General features: G+C 53.1%; 4 protein-coding genes across 4 annotated transcripts; 3 read left to right on the top strand and 1 right to left on the bottom strand.

Moving 5' to 3' along the window:
• Positions 1-1527: 1527 nt before the first annotated feature.
• Positions 1528-2871, top strand: PG998_007439 (transglutaminase-like superfamily protein; the record flags this gene model as incomplete). Its single annotated transcript, XM_066874255.1, has 1 exon — positions 1528-2871. The coding sequence occupies one exon, from the start codon at positions 1528-1530 to the stop codon at positions 2869-2871; it is 1344 nt and encodes a 447-aa protein (XP_066730200.1).
• A 5524-nt stretch (positions 2872-8395) lies between these two features.
• On the top strand, positions 8396-10104 carry PG998_007440 (uncharacterized protein; the record flags this gene model as incomplete). Its single annotated transcript, XM_066874256.1, has 3 exons — positions 8396-8521; positions 8582-8717; positions 8783-10104. 3 exons carry the CDS (start codon positions 8396-8398, stop codon positions 10102-10104), a joined length of 1584 nt encoding a protein of 527 aa, XP_066730201.1.
• Positions 10105-12199: 2095 nt separating this feature from the next.
• On the bottom strand, positions 12200-13505 carry PG998_007441 (peptidase S8/S53 domain-containing protein; the record flags this gene model as incomplete). Its single annotated transcript, XM_066874257.1, has 2 exons — positions 12200-13114; positions 13206-13505. 2 exons carry the CDS (start codon positions 13503-13505, stop codon positions 12200-12202), a joined length of 1215 nt encoding a protein of 404 aa, XP_066730202.1.
• A 3807-nt stretch (positions 13506-17312) lies between these two features.
• Positions 17313-18230, top strand: PG998_007442 (ATPAse AAA+ type core protein; the record flags this gene model as incomplete). The annotated part of the gene is made up of 2 exons (XM_066874258.1): positions 17313-17728; positions 17756-18230. The coding sequence occupies 2 exons, from the start codon at positions 17313-17315 to the stop codon at positions 18228-18230; spliced, it is 891 nt and encodes a 296-aa protein (XP_066730203.1).
• Between the last annotated feature and the right edge of the window lie 262 nt (positions 18231-18492).

Consider the following 18492-nt stretch of genomic DNA (forward strand, 5'->3'; position numbering starts at 1 on the left):
ACGGGATGGATGGGCGGAATGCCAAAGCCGCCAGATGGGAATACGTCGGGTGTCGCTGCCTGAGGCATCGAGGAGAGTCAGCATGTAATGTGATTGGCTGCAGCGGACGAGAGAGATGAGCAAGACGCGCGTCACCAAAACGGGGTTGTCTCTCTAGGCCTCTGCTCCTATTTTTTCTTCGCACGTAATCCAGTTGCGACTGCTTGCACACAGAGCCTGAAGAGCCAATCCCGCACCAGGCCTGGAATCGACTAGCTAAGGTACAAAGGCTTGCGAGGCGGTGGTGTACGTAACCTCGCCATTTGGACGCCCTCTCCTCTCTCTCTCCTCAGTTACTCGGTCGGTTCAGTCACCACCTTCCACCCAGTCCGTCGCTCTTCTTGCCTCTGCGAGCTGGTGCGTGTGTGTCGGGTGTCGTGTCGTGTCTGGTTCTCTGACCTATTGATCCATTATCACCCCCTCCATCAATACATACATACATACATACAACTGCATATGAAGCCCTTCCGTTTGTAGGTACGCCTTACTTCCCTCCACTGCCCACTGCCCACTGCCCACTGCCCACTGTCCACTGGACTCCAGCACTGTTGAATTGAAGATTGCCCGGGACCCACCCCATCCATCCCACCCTCTCTCTCTGCCTTGGGCCCTTTTTGTTCATACTACTACTATCGGCTCCCTGAAACCAGGCCATACCCCCGTTTTCAACACCACACACCCTCTTCTTCCCAATCCCCATCCCATACATCCATCGGGACCCTGTCTTGTTGTCGTCGGGTGGCCGACACACGCACACACTCACACACTTCTTCCCCTTCTTCCTCTTTTACTACATCACCACCGCAGCCATCAACCGCAACGCGCCCAATACCTCCCATTAACCCGTCTATGAACAGAGTAATCAATCGCGATTCGATTTGGCAATTGACGGGTACTCTCCGCGGATCTTCCACACTCGTCAATCACCGATACAACAACTAGATTGATCACGGCTTGAAACAACAGGACGAATGCGACGATAACCCGACAACGAACGACGGGCCAGGCCACTATAGCCTGCAGAGTCGATTTTGCTTTGCTTGTAGCCGCCATCCAAATCTACTGGGTTAATTGACACCTCCGCTGTCATCCCGTATTTGGTGTATGCAGGCTCTGTATCGATTTTGGGTCGTCTGTCTCCTTGCCCGCTTGGTTCAACTGGCTCCAGTAATTGTTGCGGAACTGCTTGGTGGCAATCGGGCCTGTGACGATCAACCCTCAACCTGTTTAATACAAATCGATCGACAAGTCTCCCTCCGGGTTACAACACCAACATTTTTATTGAATATATTCCGACGGCGACACGAATTTCAACCTCGACGTTTTAAAGAAGTGTCGAGCCAGTGAACAACCCATCACACATCGATACCGCTTTGTATCGATATCCACACTATTTAACATGGAGGACCGAAGTAATACCCCGGCAACGGTCGGGACAACTATGGCGACGAATGGGCCCGAGGCCTTACGGCTCAATTCGAGCAGCTCATGCGGACGAGGCGAGTCAACGACATCGAACAGACACGACTGGACCGGTTACACCCAGAAGCAGAACCCCAAAATCTGCGGGAAAGTGCCTCGTCTTCCCATTTAAGATCGCCCTATGACCCCAACGAGCACCACGGGCGGCCTTCAACATCCCACAGCCATGCTCAAACCCCTGGAACTCCGCCCTCTTATTCGTCGCTGCGAAACCTTCCCAAGGTCCCGACAGCGCCCTCGCCACATGATCGGAGGTCTCAAAAGCTTCGTAACTTGATGATTTCTTTATCGGCGACACCGACCAAGTACGAGAACCCTGGGCTGTTGGACGAGGCCTTGCAAACGATTCCTTTAGATAGAATCTATGGCGAGGCCGAAGAAGAGTGCCAGGTATTCCAAGCTCAAGCCGAAAGCATGGGCGACGGGCGCAAGGCAGAATGGGGCTACCAGGACTGCGTTATCCGGGCGTTGCTCAGATGGTTCAAGCGGTCTTTCTTCACGTGGGTCAACAACCCGGCGTGCCCCGTCTGCATGTCGCCGACAATCGCTCGTGGTATGACGCAGCCGACGCCCGACGAGAGTGCCTACGGTGCTACGCGCGTCGAATTATACGAGTGCTCCAATGGACCTTGCAGAGCCTTTGAGCGGTTTCCTCGGTACAGCGACGTGTGGCGGTTACTACAGACGCGCCGCGGTCGATGTGGCGAGTGGGCTAATTGCTTCAGCATGCTGTGCCGCGCCGTGGGTGGCCGTGTGCGTTGGGTATGGAATGCCGAGGATCATATCTGGACTGAGGTCTACTCCGAGCATAAGCAGCGATGGATTCACGTCGACGCCTGCGAGGAGGCCTGGGACAACCCACGATTATACACCGACGGATGGGGGAAGCAAATGTCGTACTGCGTTGCATTCAGCATCGACGGAGCTACCGATGTAACCCGGCGATATGTGCGCAAGAGCGAACATGCCGCGCCTCGTAATCGGTGCCCCGAAGAGGTCATGCTTTACATCATGCAGGAGATCAAAAACATTCGACGGGCCAACATGAACAAGGACCAGCGATTCCAGCTCGAGAAAGAGGACTCCAGGGAGGACCGTGAACTCCGCGGCTATGTCATTACTTCTATCGCCCAGGCAGTTACCAACATGGTCCCCAACTCCCCCCAGTCGGCCGCGCCGCCGCCACCAGCGGGTCGAAGCCCCTCGGCCGCCTCCAACGAAGACCAGAAGCTGCCCGCAGAGCAACCAGGTCGACACAGCGGCAATGCCGAATGGGTCGCAGCCCGGGGCGAAAATGGGAGACGGAATCCGCAATTCGACGATCCTAGGAATCCTCAGAGAGACTATTAATGAATATTGCATCTCTGATCACAATACCTCGACGGCTTTTTTTAAAAATTCTTCCTAGTGTTAAGCCCACTGACCATTCTTACACATACTTTCACCCGCCTTTTTAACTGCGCACTGTCGCAATTGTATTCTTATCGCATCGACCTCCCGACCTACCCACCCTCAACCTATACCTATTTTCTCTTTTGTTACCTCGACACATATCACATGCGTTTTCTCTTTTTGGAGTATACGCCGGGAAAATTCCACGGCGCAACGTGGAAAGCCCTCTTGGTCCGAGGCGCAGCATCATACATATTTCAACTCCTTGGAGTTTTTTCTTTTTCGTTTCTTTACCTGTCACGGGTTTGGGCATATGGGGCACGGTTGAGAAGGCGGTTCTCTCGATCTATGGCAGCTCCCGGCGTTCCGGTTATATTCATTTCATGCATGGACGGATGGAGCAAAGAGAGATGAACTACTTGATTTACGCGTATGATGGCGGGGAGTAGCTCGGTGGTATAGGACATCCCCATTTGACTACGTCCCGGGGAGGAAATGCATGGCAGATTTGGTCTGCAGCCCTCGAAGCTCCCTCTGTATAAGCCATGGAGCATTTGAATCGAGTCACATCAGTTACGGTCTTGCTCTCACCATTGACACTATAACAGAGTCATTCGTCTCTTACGGAGATAAGATAGTAGCTTACATGACTACGCGATGAATAGATGACGCTGTTTGTCCGTCCAAAACACTGTGCTCTTATGGATGACAGGCCTGCTTGTCGTTTGGCCTTTTGTATGCCTGCCCGCTTGTCGTGCTGGCTACAACGAAAAGTCTCCCAGACTCTTGGCGTACGTGATACGAACGCCAAGACGAATGCGCCACACAGGCCTCCTCGCCCATGTACAGTACATTAGATCTGGCTGAGAGTACGAAACAATCGCGTCACGTCCCGCTCGATGTTTGGAACATGGCCGCCACCTAAGCTGCATATGCCGTAGCGCTGAGTATCAACTGAATACATTGCATAATAGCTTCCACTCCTTTACTAGGGTTGCAATTCATCAGACACATGTTAGTCGGTGAGTTCACTTTGTCTTCGACTTAATTCTTGGCCCAACCACCTAACCAGCTAGGATGTTCACCGGCCACAATATATCACCCTTTCCGTTGACGCCTTCACATTGAACCGAAAAGAAGAGAAGAATATCACCCTTTACCGTTGTAGCATCCGGCCCTCAAATTGGCCATCGCATACGGAACATTTTGGCAGCATGCATTATGTATCGTTCAAAGTCTTCGAAGTGATAGTAGAGAGCTCCAGAGGGTGTGATAGCGGTTTGGGTAGAGCGAATGCGGGAGAAAGCATCACATTCCACTTATGAACTACCGCGTTCAAGAATACCACTTTCTGGTTGCTATTATTGATAGAATAGATCGGGGTGGGTGGGAAGTTGACTCTGATGCAGTTTCTTTCATGACAGCAACCGGCCTTTTTTTCTAGTTGATGTTGTATAGTGACTGACTTGGAGCGTGGGAAATAGGGGGAGGAGTATAATACTATTTGTGCGGCCGAGGATTATTCCTTCGTTGCAAGTTGCAATGAGAAATCCAAACAACAAAAGTCCATCGCCACCCGGCTCAGTCTGCCAGTGCTTCAGCTGCGTAGCTGTGAAGATACGTGACAGCAGGTACATCTTGAAGGGTGACAGATACAAGTAGCAGAAGGTGCCGAAATCTCTTCTTCACAACCCAGGACGAACCCAAGTACGTGATGAAAGAAGGAGGGCGGCAAGTCTGGAGGCAGTGTAATACCAGACTCACCTGGAAGCCCTCAACCCCAGCCATCCCTGCGACCAGGACCGGTTGCACACCAGAGCTGCAAGGGAAACCCCCACAGCCCGAGTGCAGGTGGCCTGGTCCGAGACAGCCAGAGCTGAACAGTTCCGCCCGCAACGACAAGGGAAGACCCCCCACCGCCCAAGCGCAAGTTTAACGTCGTTCCGGGACGGGGTGAGCAGTTTACATCACTCCCAGGATGGGACAGTTTTCGCTATCATGCATGTCCAGGATATCGCAGTTTCTGTGTCATGCTCAGGACTTGGGAGCAGTTTTTACCGTCTTGCTCAGGACGGGGGAACATATATTGTATATGTGTGTATTAGAAGGGTGTCAAGAAGGGTAACAAGATGGGGATGTAATAATAAGGGCAACAAGAAGGGAAGAGATGTAGGAAAGGGATTACAGGAATGGGATGGAGAAATAAGAATGCTTTTTATTTTTTATTTTTTTTAAGTGAAGGAAAATAAAAGTAGGATTGTGAAGGAGGAAAGGGTAGTTATATATAGGAGAGGATAAGTTTGTAGGATAATGAAAGGAAGGGGAGATGGAGAAGAAGAAAAATAGATTAGAGAAGAAAGAAAGGGCAGTCTATATATCTCTAAGGAAGTAGAGTTTACGTCCTAATCAGCACCAATTCTTTCTCGAGATTTTGTGGTAGATAGTGGGTGAATAAGAGACGACGGGGATTCCATTTGATAGTTTAGTATCCCAATGAAAGGAGAAAACTATATCCAAGAGAAAATCTATAACTCGCCGTATAGGCGTATGCAACCAGCGTTTGAGTTATCGATTCCCTTGGGTGCATTGCATAATTCGCTCACGGCACTTTTTGCTTCTACTACATGGGTGCGACTACGGAACCGTACGAGGCATCAAGGCTATCACGGGTGAGTGACTCACCTGGATAAACATAGCCCTGAATAAGAGACTTTCTCTCGAGTTAACACAACTGAGTGTCACTTGCTCACTATAAGAGTTTCGTTTCTATTGGGCCGGTCAGATATCATGTCAAAGTCGGATAAAGAAACCCTGGTGTATGGGTTTATACCAAATCATCGGATTGGGTATTGAGCTTCTGCCCGTCTATTGCTGGATGGAACTGAGCCAGATGTGCTCTTTCTGACTTTTTGATTGCCCTGCCGGGCTGAATTGACATGGCATCGAGGTCGCAGACGTGTGGTTCGGACGCTATTTCAATATTGTGTGAGAGGAGCAGGCCAAGGATCTCCTGGCGGACAACGTGCATGTACGTCCACTACATGAAGGCTGCTAAACGAAGGTCTACTGGTAGTTTGGTTAAAGGAGATGGGCGCAACAATTCGCTATTTTTCTTCTTCAACTCCGTACCAATGCCATGGCAGCCTGGAAAGAGCAGTAGACATAACGTAGCGGCCGCCTCCCAATATATACTCAAACAGAAGTCATAATGGACAATGCCCTCGAAACATTTAGCACACTACTCTCGGGACCCAATTGGAGAGTTTTGCTAGAATGAGTGAGGTCGGATGATGATGCCGTCCAGTACAAAAAGGGGGGCCGTCACGGTGGTAGAAAGTGTCCTCGGATGCTGCCGTGTCATTCAATACGACCCTACATTGTTGGGTCAGGTTGGTTCGGCAGGCTAGCGAGCCGGCAAGGATTGTATGCGAGTCTATGACCTCGTAAGTCCCACGATCCGTCGAGCCCCTGGGTGGCTTGAGAATCCGGCACTATGGCAGGAATAGTAGTAAAAATGACACTGTGGCCTCAGGCTCGACAGCACTTAAAAGTCAAATGCTGATCTTATGCGTATGGTTCCCTGGGTATAGGGCTGGACCTTCGCTTGGCTGTTTCAAGTTTCAACGGTCGATTGCGATATACTTGTTCATCAACCTAATACGGCACGTCAGTAGGAGCGAGAGGCAGAAGATAGCAAGCCCAAGCCTGAAGCGAGATGACCGTGGTGTTCTGGATCGGGTGGACGCAAGAAGAACGCGATGCAGTTATGCTCGATGGTTTGGCTGCGCTGTGTTTGCATGAAATAGAAGATTATGTCGGACATGACCGGGATACCGACTACAGAGCACCGTGGGCAATAAGCGAGGGCTGATGGATATTAGGAAGGGCACGCGTGATCTCGTGCAGGGCGGAACATCCATCAGCTTGGGTGCGGAACAGTGCGGAAGTAGGGGCCAAGCAACTGGGTCCCGTCCTGCCCAAATTTTAGGATGACGTTGCCGATCCCTTCTCGGAATGGATTCGCGACATGCTGATGTGAAGAGGTCTGTGTGTGTGTTGGCGACTTGTGCTCGCCTATCCATTCGTAGCGATGACGGTGGTCGATGAAGATAATGATGGGGACGGAGGCGGGGAATTTGGAGGTTTTTTTTCTCCTTCTCTCCCCTCGCTAATCGGCGACTTCGGATCATGACGAGCCAAGCCAAGGGCAGGGACATGCATGCGAAAAAGGGGGGGGACACAGGGCATCGGAAAGTCGTTTCATTTGTTTTGACGCGTGGTTGGCTTCCGTGACGATGCACATTCCCGAAAACCAGCATGCCATCGAATGCTATTCGCGAAGACAGATTGCAGAGCGCCTAGCTCCTGTATTGCAAGCCCCTTTGACGGACAGGACGAGTCGCTGCCAGTCCCTGTCCGTCCCTGTCCGTCCCTGTCCGTCCCTGTCGCCATGTCTGTGGAGGGGGCCGTGGTATCGCCCCGCTGATCGGCACAATAGCTTCCTTTGAGGCGACTGCCCCCTCCTTCGACGCTTTCCGGGTTGCATCTGAATGATCGACCGTGCATCTAATGCCTGCAATCTGCGTGGGCGACATGCGACATCCCTCGCATTTCCACGTCGCTCGTCTTTCTGGTCATCTCACGTGCCAATGGATACCATAGCTTGAAACATCAGGCCTACCTTCACGAACAAAGGTCAGATTAAGCTCCCGCCCACTGTCTCGGATGGCACGCGGCGGGAGCGACTTGTCAAGTCGATTCGTTTCGGGGCCCAAACCTGACTCGACAGGCTGTTCGAGTCCAATGCCGCCCATGAAGGCCGCTGGCAGTGCCGGTTGGCTAGTCAGTCGCAGAAGCGCTTCAGCAGCTCAGGCGCGTGGACGAGGAAGCTAGCTGCTGTTAGTCATTGGCTTGCAGGTCTGTGGGCGTCCTAAAGAGTCCGGTTCCTGACCTGAATAAGGATGCAGGCGAATCAGCGTCCGACTCGACACTATTGCCGTGCTGGCGTCTGGCATTGGCCGATCTCGACAGGCCATGCGCTGCGAGCGTGCTCAATGCCGGCTCCACATCGGGTCGTATTGCTAATACTGGCAGAACAGGTCTCTCCACCTGCAGATGCACTGCCGAAGGGGTCGAAGGCGTCTAGGCAGTATCTAGGGAGGGAGGCTCATGGCTGCTTGGGCGTGGAGAATGAATGGCAAGTGAAATTGTTGGTTGATCTGTACACCCTCACCCCTGCCGCATGCCCGCAGCCCGCATGCCATGTGGGCGCACTGGTATGAGACCCTCTTCTTCCACGTTGATCGCATCTTTTAAAGCCAGCATGACGGGCACCTCCCAGCCCTCCCCCCTCGAGGCAGCGATGCACTCTGGTCCCCGGGTTCTAGGCGGCCGGCTGTCTCTCTTCCCTTGATTATCTCCAGGAGTCTCTGATCCGACAAAGTTCCCCGACTAGGATGCGCTTATGAGAAGACTCGACATCATGAGGCTCCTCTCTTCTCTCCTGCTCTGCTGCCTGGCCCTCGTTGGTCTCGGTGCTGCGCAGGAGTCTGCTCAAGCACTGCAAGCACAGCAAGCAAAGCTGCTTGCCACACTGCCGTCGTGTGGGGTACGTATCAGGCCATGAACCCTCTTCCCCGTGCTTAACTCCTGCTAACCCTCCACCTAGACGAAATGCCTCTTGAAAGCCATCAAAGCCTCGCCCTGCGGACCGACCGATACTAGATGCCAATGCACCAACACCGAGTTTGTTGCTACTGCCCAGATGTGTATCGTAACAAGCTGTACCGTGGAAGAGTCACTGGGTACGTTGTGCCAATATCTTCTGCCGCCTCCAAACCAGCTCGCCTGACTGACCAAATGAAACCAGTCGCCAAGAACGTCACCCAGACCATGTGCGGAGCCCCGGTTCGGGACAAACGATTCCAATATAACGTCATCTCGTGCACGCTAATGGCTATCTCATGCACCCTCGTCATCATCAGGCTGTGCTACAAGAAGCTCTGCACGACGGTAGAGCTTGGCCTCGATGACTGGTTTGTCTTTGCGGCCCTGCTCAACTGTGTCCCATCTGCCATCATCAACGTCCATATGCTTACACGCAATGGATTGGGCAAGGATATCTGGACCCTGACCCCGACCCAAATCGAGGGGTTCGCCAAAGGCTTCTACGCCATCACCATCTGCTACTTCTCGGAAGTCTTCTTGTTGAAGCTGTCGATTTTGTTCTTCTACCTGCGCATCTTTCCGTCAAAGGGCATGAAGCGGCTGCTCTGGGCGACCATCGTGTTCGACGTTCTGTTCGGTATCTCGTTCATCCTGGTCGGCATCTTTCAATGCACCCCCATCAGTGCAAACTGGACCGCCTGGAAAGGCACTGGCAACGGCCAATGTGCCAACCAAAGCGCCATTGCCTGGGCCAACGCCGCCGTCAGTATCACGCTGGACTTGTGGATGCTCGCGATACCCATGTCGCAGCTCAAGTCTCTTAATCTGCACTGGAAGAAGAAGGTGGGCGTGGGCCTTATGTTCTTCGTGGGAACTTTTGTTACCGTCATCAGCGTCGTCCGCCTGTCGTCCTTGATCGAGTTCCGCGGCTCGTCGAACCTAACCTGGGACTACTTCGGAGTATGCCTCTATTCCACGGTCGAGATCACCATCGGTATAATCTGCGCATGCATGCCAACGTTGCGTATGATTCTCGTACGGATTTGGCCTCGAGTCTTTGACGGATCTCTCGTGAGAAGGGCGACGGGTGCCTACGGAGCATACGGGAAGTCGCCGAACTCGGGGGTCAAGTCGTACAATGACGATTCGAAACACGACACACAGACAGACGCCTCGAGGTCGAAAGGTGGCAGTGGTAATCGCGGGTCCATCTTCTGGAAGAAGCAGTTGAGCCCGCCGTGGCGAAGCCATGAGGCGCGCGGAAGCAACGAGGCGCAGGAAGATAAGGTGTTCGTCGACGGCATCCAATTCTCGGCTCTGTCGCGGAGCGAAATCGAACAAGGAGACGACAGCAGGCTCATGACACCGGATAATTGGCAGAGCTCGGTCACCATCTCGGCTGGACGGAGTCGAGGAGGCCAAGAAACGCCTTCAACGATGGCCAGCAGTGTGCATTCGGGGGAAGACGTGCATTCATTCCCCCTTTCCGTACCGGCCAGAGTACGGAGGAAAGAGGGGGTCTGATCAAGGGAGCGAGCGGGGAGGCGCAATACGAGGAACCAGATATGAGTAGCGGGCTGGTGATTGCGCAACATATCTTTGGCGTCGAATGGAAATCTCAATGTATACCCACGAGTGATGAGATTGGGCAAGAGGAAGCGATTGATTTTAGAACTTAGCATGTCGGACATGTGATTTAATGTATTATACCCAAAGCATTCATAGCAAATGCTCCATTCTCATTTGCCACTCCAGTCCTAAAACAGGGCGTTTACATTACACATCGGCCTAATATAGTATTCCGATCACACAGATGCCATCTCATCATTCCGACGGGAATGGGGATATAGACGATATCGACGAGCTATGATATGCACCGTGATACCCTCATCGTCGGCATCGCATCTGTGTCGAAGCTTGTCCAGTTCTTTGATCAGTCGATACCGGATTTTCAAATGGGGTCAACCGGTCAGATATCATCGAGGGAAAGGAAGGTTCATCTCATCTGTACGGGGAAGGCGCTTGCGATGATAGGCGTCTCGGGGAAGGTGTGTTGCCATCCGATCCCCATCCGGCCTAGACGTAGCGCTATACGAATTATATGCCGCATATTATTTATAAAGACGTCGCCCATTTTCCTCGATACTAAAGGAATCCTTGGACCTTCGAAGGGAAGCAACAGAACAAGCATGGATAGGGGTTTCGACGATTCCGTAATGACGATGGCAATGATGCCGACGACAAGGGTATTAAGATAGCAACAAGGCCGATGGCATCGATAACCCCAAGGGTGGCGATGTTGCCAACGCTGTCAACGTTGCCGAAGACGACGAGACGATGTCTGCGTGGTTGGAGTATACTACGTCAGGCCGTTGTGTAGTAAGTACACAAGTTGGCCCCTTGGTTTTCTACAGCAGCAATATATTAGTCTTTGTCGCCATGCTCTGGGCCGGCCACGACTAAAACAAAGCTGGAAGGTTGCTGAGTGTCAAACAGGGGATATGAGCAGAATATTATCGACATATGTGTGGAGGGGCAGCGAAAATAAAATAAAACAAACCCAACGAAACACAAGAGCGAGGCGCGATGGGTCTCGGAGCGGCCAGAGGACAGGGTCAAACCCACAAACCATCGTCGCCCACGAAGGCCGAGGTAAGGTAAGCAAAACCGAGAAGCCAGTACAATTACCCCGGCAGTGGCATCTATAGCACGTTAGCTCAAGAGAAGGGGGAGAGGAGTGAATACACCTTGGCCGGGGCGGAGTGTCGATGTTATTCGATGGTAGGTCATGACATCAGGAAGAAGGCCCGACAGCTTTACCTTGGTCCAGTACCCCCGACGACCCGTCCACAATCGGATCGTAGCCGCTGGAGGTCTAGGGGTACTGGGAGGAGTCCAGTGCAGCCGCCTGACCGACTTCCTTCAGCCATGTTGTCGACTTGATGGTTGAAAGAAATAAAAGAGGATGAGGAATGAGGAGGTGAGAAAGCACCGTTTTATATTTAGAGACGAAGCGGCTAATCAGACAATAGTGGGTCGTGCGATAGAGACATATTCTGTACGAAGTCTAGCAAAATTCATTTCCAGCTATCGGGCTTAATAGGGGGAGGCTGGTGTTAAGATTCTGACCAATGAGAGCGTCGGGCGGTGAGAGTATAGTTCAGAAAGACAAAAAATTTCTATATTTGCTCACAATCGAACGGGTTTGATTCCCGAAATCCGCTCTCACCATGTTCTTTTTTTGTCTTTTCTTCCTCCCCGGTTCAATGTCAAGGCGTCAACCCAGTAGAAATGAAATTCTATAAATGTGACTCTTACGATCGACGCACACAATCAAGTAGCCATTCAAGACAAATTTATCAACCAAATGAGCTCAAATCGGCTGAAATAGCCTCATGGCATTGGCTAAGTCTCTCAATTTCACATAGAGCTCAGTTTAGGGATAATAAAAAAGCTATATTCAAGAAAAGCGTATCAGACATCATCATGCTATCTACATCAGCATCGCTACAATATGAAACCGTCGTCAGAAGAAGAGCCCCTCGACTATGCTCTTACTTTGTGCATTACAAGGCTGCCTCAGTCCGATCGAAGCTAGCAACATTGCCCGATGCCAAACTTAGGCGCCGTTGTTGATGATGCGGTTGGGGCTGCCGCTGCTGATGCCGCTGATCTTGCCGCTGGTGGCGAGCGATAGGATGCGGGCCGCAACCGCCGAGGCGCTGAGGTTCTCGAGGCCCATAAGGTAGAGAGCGAGGCCAGCAACGTGAGGGGTGGCCATGGAGGTGCCCGAGATGGTGTTAGTGGCACTGTTGCCGCCAATCCAGGACGAGAGGATGCTGGTGCCGGGGGCGTAGACGGAGAGGACGGAGCCATAGTTGGAGAAAGAGGACTGGCGCCAGCTCGAGTCGATAGAGCCGACGACAAAGGCGTTGGTGGCCGAGGCCGGCGACACGTTAGCGGCGTTCTGGGCCTCGTTGCCAGCGGCGATAACGGACAGGACGCCGGAGCTGTAGGCCTGGGTGACGAGGTTGTTGAAGGCGTTCGACTTGGGCCCGCCGAGGGACATGCTGACGACGGCCTTGTTGGTGCGGCTTTTGCTCACAATGTCGTTGACGGCCCACGAGTAGCCATCCATGATGACGGAGGTCGCGGCTGAGCTGCCGGTGAAGACCTTGACCGCGATGATGTTGGCCTTCTTGGCGACACCGTAAGTGGAACCACCGACGGTGCCGGCGCAGTGGGTGCCGTGGCCGATGGTATCGACGTTGGAACCGCCGGCAGCGTTGTAGCCGTACGAGGCACGGCCACCAAACTGAGTGTGCGTCTGCAGAACACCGCTGTCGACAATGTACGCGTAGGTGCCCTGGCCGGCCGAGGTGTCGTACTTGTAGCTGGTCGAGCCAGGGCTCTTGGACGACACGGTGCCGAGACCCCAGGTGGCGCCCGACTGGGTTGTGAGGGCGCGGTCTTGAACCCCAGCGGACATGTCGTCAAAAAGGGTCCAGATCTGGTCCTCCTCAACCTCAGCGACCTGTGGTTATCTTGGTTAGCTAAGAATATTCCAAGCAGGAGATAAGAAAATCCCGAGAAGCAATAGCTCTAAATTGCATTTAGCTACTTACATCAGGGTTGTTCCTGATCTCCTCGAGAGTAGCCTCGTCGAACTCGCCGGCGTAGGCCTCGAAGTCCTTGACCTTGTAGGTCTTCTCGATGCCGGCCGTGTTGCGCTTAGAGAGGGAGCGCTTGTGGACGGAGCTGACCCAGCTCAAGTGAGACTCGGCGTTGGCGCCGTTCTTCAGAGAAACGATGTACTTTCCAGGGATGACATCGCGCTTCATCTGCTGCTCTTCAGGTACCGGGGCAGCGGCGGCGAGAGGCAGGAGAGCTGTCAGAGAAACAGCGAGCTGGCGGAAGTTGACCATTTTGAAGCGAAGACCGAGAAGATACGAGGAATGAATGAGGAGGATGAGTGAGTGACTGATGAGCAGATGAAGATATCGTTGAACTGGAGATCTCCCCTGGCCTTATATAGGCACTTGTCGTTGACATCGCAAAGGCCAAGATTCACCATCATCAGAAAGGACATTCCCGGACGCCCATGAATGAAACGTTAGGCCTTCTCCTGCCATTTCGGACGACACTATGGAATTGGCAGGCACTTCACCTTGGCTTCAGTTCGCGACCTAGGGCGGATTCGGAAGCTCGACACAGCGCGTTGTGGAGAGAGGCAGTGTCGATGGACACGATGAAGATGAAGCATGAGGGACGGACGTAGCCATGAGAGCCCGTGCCCATGGCAGTTGGGCGGAGACTGGCTCCTCCATCATGGCCGTGGCATAGAGGTTCCGGAAAGAGATTCGGAGGGCAAAGACTTGGCGATGCAACCTATTGGATAAGCGCCGGTCTTTATTCCAAGGCGGCTTGGCTGGGTTGACGAATCGTGCGCACGAGAGGCTCGTGTACCGTGGAGAGTCGGTGGGCTAGCTGGAATGACGATCGATAGCCGGTAGTATTATTGCCTTGAAGCCATTGCTGGAAGTACGCTGGCTGCGCAGCTCGCAAGGCTGGAGACCAGCTAGTCAGTAATAGTTGGCGAGTCCAGTCAGTGATCGGCAGTTCAACCTTCCGCATGCTGACACGAAGACCGGAAGCTGCCAAGGCTCATAGGCGGCCGGAAAAGGAATGTGCATCGGAGCAGGCAAGCCATTAGAGCCTCCAGCGTCTCGCATGATGCACCCGAGGCTTTCTGCGCGCAAGAACAAAGTTTTGCTCGTCCGGTAGGGACCCGCTGGGCCACATGCATGTGCTTGCTGTCTCTTTCCATATGCCGCGATGAGTCCGAGTGAGGCCCGGCCATGCTGCCATCGGAAGAGGAGCAAGGCGGCACAGCAGAAGAAGTGCCTAGTGTGCATTCTGGGGAATCGTGAGTTGGGATGATGCTTATCGCGGCTGTTGGTTGTGGAGGATCTCTCGGTGCTTCGGCAGGTGAAGCGGGAACACTGGGCGTTCTCCACACCACTACTCTATTCAAGCCTACGATGATCTTCGGCTTCAAGGGTGCTGAACTGTAATAAGATGAGCTTGGGGGGATCATGGCTCTTAATCATGGCAGCTCTGGGGCCAGGCAGGCCAGGCAGGTCGTGGCGGGGTATGGCAAAGGATGGCGTGCCAGCATTTGCGCGAGCAGGCGGCCTTGCAGGCAACAGATAGTGTCAGTCAGGGCCGAGATCGCATCATGTCTACCCCTAGATAGCCACATGACCAGACGTTGGCACAAGATTAGGACATGGGCTAAGTACGGGGGAAGATGTCGAAAAGGGAAGCTGCAAAGAATTACCCTGGCTTCTGGTGGGAGGGTTCTGTGTCTATAGTGGTCCATGCCTAAAAACTGGCGGCTCGGCGGCATCTTGGCACTTTGAGCCCCCAATTTTGGGCCTTTGGGCAGTCTGCAGCGGTTACCAGTAAGTGGTAAGCTTTGATAGCAATACCACTCTGTTATCAACGGCCGCCCCCTCCGTTACACTGGCGCATCATAGCCTGCAGTGGAGTGCCGGTCAAGCATATGCACGCCATTCTGGGCATCTACATGTATTTTTATTTTATTCTCGTCTTGTCTTTCTTGGTACGTCTCATATTGCCTGCATTTGGCAGGTGCCGCCTGCTTGATTCTTGGGTATTTTCAGACGGGCTGCTTTTGATGGCTAACCACAACCGCCTGCCTAGTCCGTCATATCAGTTCTGGGTCAGTTCTGGGCCAGGGCCCAGGAACGACGGCCGCTGCTATTCCTTTTTGTGAGTAAGGAAGCTTTGAACTGACATGTGATTTGTTAATGAGACACGGAGCAGTTACAGAATGCTTTGGCAAATGCCATCATGATGTCTCGGCCATCGTTCCTTGGCTACCTTCTATCTCAACACACACCGTGACCATCGCCCAGGTGATGGAACAAATCTAGGCCGTCCGGCTAATTCTCCTACATGCCGTAAACCAATGGTGGCGCGAGAGGACCTGGCCATCCTCAAAATTTGGTTCTCCTGAAAGATATTCTCCAGAATATCTGAGGATGCACTACTGGTGCACAGAATCTTGAGCTTGCACTTCATTGGCGATCCAGCCGGCAACTGTCCGAGGATCTGACAATGTCGACCAGCTCATCTCGAACAGATGAATGCAGAAACAAATCAGCACCCTCTAGTACCAAAAGAACCATCACGTTGTATTAAAGATGTCCAAGAAGGTATTCAAACGCTGCGCACACCTTCTCGGTTTCCCCATCTGCTGTCGTGGCGAGGCCTTTCTCTGAGCTCGAGTTGGAGAACTCTTGGTAAAGGTCGACCAGCTGCAGTAATAACATCCTTATCAGAGCATTCGGGTGCCCAAGCCTGCCATGGCGTGATGCGCTATGCTCGCTGCAGAAGAAGGAAAGGGGAAGGAAAGGGGAAGGACACGCACCGTTAGCTCGGTCGGGTCTGCGCGTATCCTCTTCGCTATGTCGGTCACCTGGGCTGCAGCATAGGCGATTTCTCGACTTTGTGGTGTCCCGGATTTCCCCCGTATGAAGAGAATGGACCACTCGTCGACTAAGAGCCACGCTTGGAACTGGACATGGTTATGAAGCTCCGCCAACTGGTCCTCATCAAGCTCCTGCCTGGATCCCCTTCGAAGACGGAGAATCTGGCCGCAGGGCTGCTCGATCAAGGAAGATTCGTGCTCTGCGTCTCGCAGAAAGGCTTCGCGTAGTTCGACAGCACTTCGTCTTCTCGGTTCCCTCCGGGCTCTGGTGAGTCAAGGTCCAAGAAGCCGGCCAAGGTGTGTGGATCTGTTAGCCAGTAATCATAGAAGCTCTCATCACACTGACATCTTCTCTCATCCGATAGACCTCGTAGGCCATCCAGTGCTGGAGCTCAATCGAGTCGTTGTAGCGTTGGTTCTGCAGCCACAGCGCATGCTTCTTAAATCGCGAAACTGCTCTTTACACACTGGCTTGTTCCATTTTGGGAGCTTCGGTGAACCCCTGGGGCTGTACTAGCATCTCCATGGACGTCGCTATTTAAACCATCATCAGTTTTTTCCTCCGTTGTTATTATGAGAAGGGGTATGGGATTGAAAAATCGCCAGCGTACCCACGGAGTTCTTCGCGAACCAGCTCAGCATGCATTCCAGTAGCTGAAATAGGGCAACATAGGGGGCGGCATTCCGATGGAGATCCTCGTCTTGCGTATCAAGGAGGATGTAGGCCGCATAATCATTGACCGTGTATGTGAGATCTTCAAGCCCCCAATACACATCCTCACGGTAGTTGCTCGAGGACTAAAGCGCGGTGGATATCATCTTGAGTACCCCCACACAGCACAGAGCAGCCTGGAACGTCTTGGGGCACAATGTTGGTGAAATTAAGGCCGATATTAGCACGTTGGCAGAGAGCTCGGAAAACATATTTTACCTTTCCTGCGAAGCCAGATGTGTCCTTGTTCCTTGTCGCTATGCGTTCGAGCGACTCACATGCCGACAGCATCGCCGTGTCAACTTCGTCACAGGTGTGCACATCAGTGATGCTGAGCAGCAGGTGACTGGGGTGGCTTTTCCCTACCAGGTGTGCATGTGAGTATACCCTTGCTGTTGGTCGATCTAAGAAACTGTTACCTGACAACTCCTCTTTTCTGGACTCAAACCTCCTTTCAAGGTATATCCAAGCTCTCGAGCCGATTTAGATATTCGGTAGGCACGTATGGAGACCCGGTTAGACGTACACAGCAAGCGAGCTGACAAGTGGGGCGCAGTCCTACTTCTGGACGCAGCCGACGTGTTCCTTATGAGGCGAGATTGGAAGGATACGCACTGCAATGCCATGGTCTCGAGTAAGACATATGCTAACCCCTTTCTCTTGTTTGCCAGCCACTCTTCTTCCTTTGCCTCCTTGCAATTTGGCGTGACTAGCCAGTACGCGTACGCCATCATAATCTTCCTCCGAACCCTGGAATACTACCAAGGGATCCTGTTCCTGACGACGAACTGCGTGGGCGTCATCGACGAGGCTTTCAAATCCCGGATCCACGTGTCATTGCGATACCCCAAAGTCAAGTTGAAGTCGACGTTGGAGATATGGGAGAGCACGATGAACTGGATTGATCGCGATAACGAGCAGTAGGATATCACTGTGGAATTTGACAGGAATGAGCTGCTCGACTTCGCTAACGCGCATTTCGAGGCGCACGCGGCCACGGACGGGTCAACGTGGAACGGGCGGCAGATCCGCAACGCCTTCCAGACGGCCATCGCGCTAGGTCAGGACGACCGCGTGGCGAAGATCCGGGAGAGGGGTCTCACTACCGAACAAGCTTTCCTGTCCGGCAAGAAGAGGTGGCGCGTCGTCAAGCTCACGAGCAAGAACCTCGAGACACTCGCCGAGACGGCCCGCGACTTCGACAAGTGCCTCAAGTCGGTGCAGCGCTTGACCGACGGCGAGCTGGCCCGCAGTGAGGATGCGCGCCGCGACGACTTCAGCGACCTGGACGACGCAGCCGCCGGTGATAGATCGTTCCTGTCGCCGGGGTCGGTCGCGAAGTTGGAAAAAGGGGCTGGCTGGCGGGGGAAGGAGCTCGGGCAAGAACGCCGAGGCGAAGTCGCCTCGTGCGTCGGGATCTAAGGCCAAGGGCAAGTAAAATAAAAGGCATTCTGACAAAGATAGCAATAGCAACTGCGAGGATGAGAGCGAAGCTTCCACAGACCGAGACAGGGCTGGAGCCAAGTCGGTTTCCGAGTCACAGAGTGACGAGGCGAGTGACGACTAGGGCGCATGCGAAGCTAGAGACGGAGCACTCCATACGTCAGGTTATAATCTTGGTCTCCCACTTGGGAACCAATAGGCAGACAATGTCTCAAGCCTCAATAATATGCCACCCAGGCAG

This window comes from Apiospora kogelbergensis (genome assembly GCF_038363985.1).
Source record: "Apiospora kogelbergensis strain CBS 113332 chromosome Unknown utg000005l_segment0_segment0, whole genome shotgun sequence".
Classification (NCBI taxonomy): domain Eukaryota; kingdom Fungi; phylum Ascomycota; class Sordariomycetes; order Amphisphaeriales; family Apiosporaceae; genus Apiospora; species Apiospora kogelbergensis.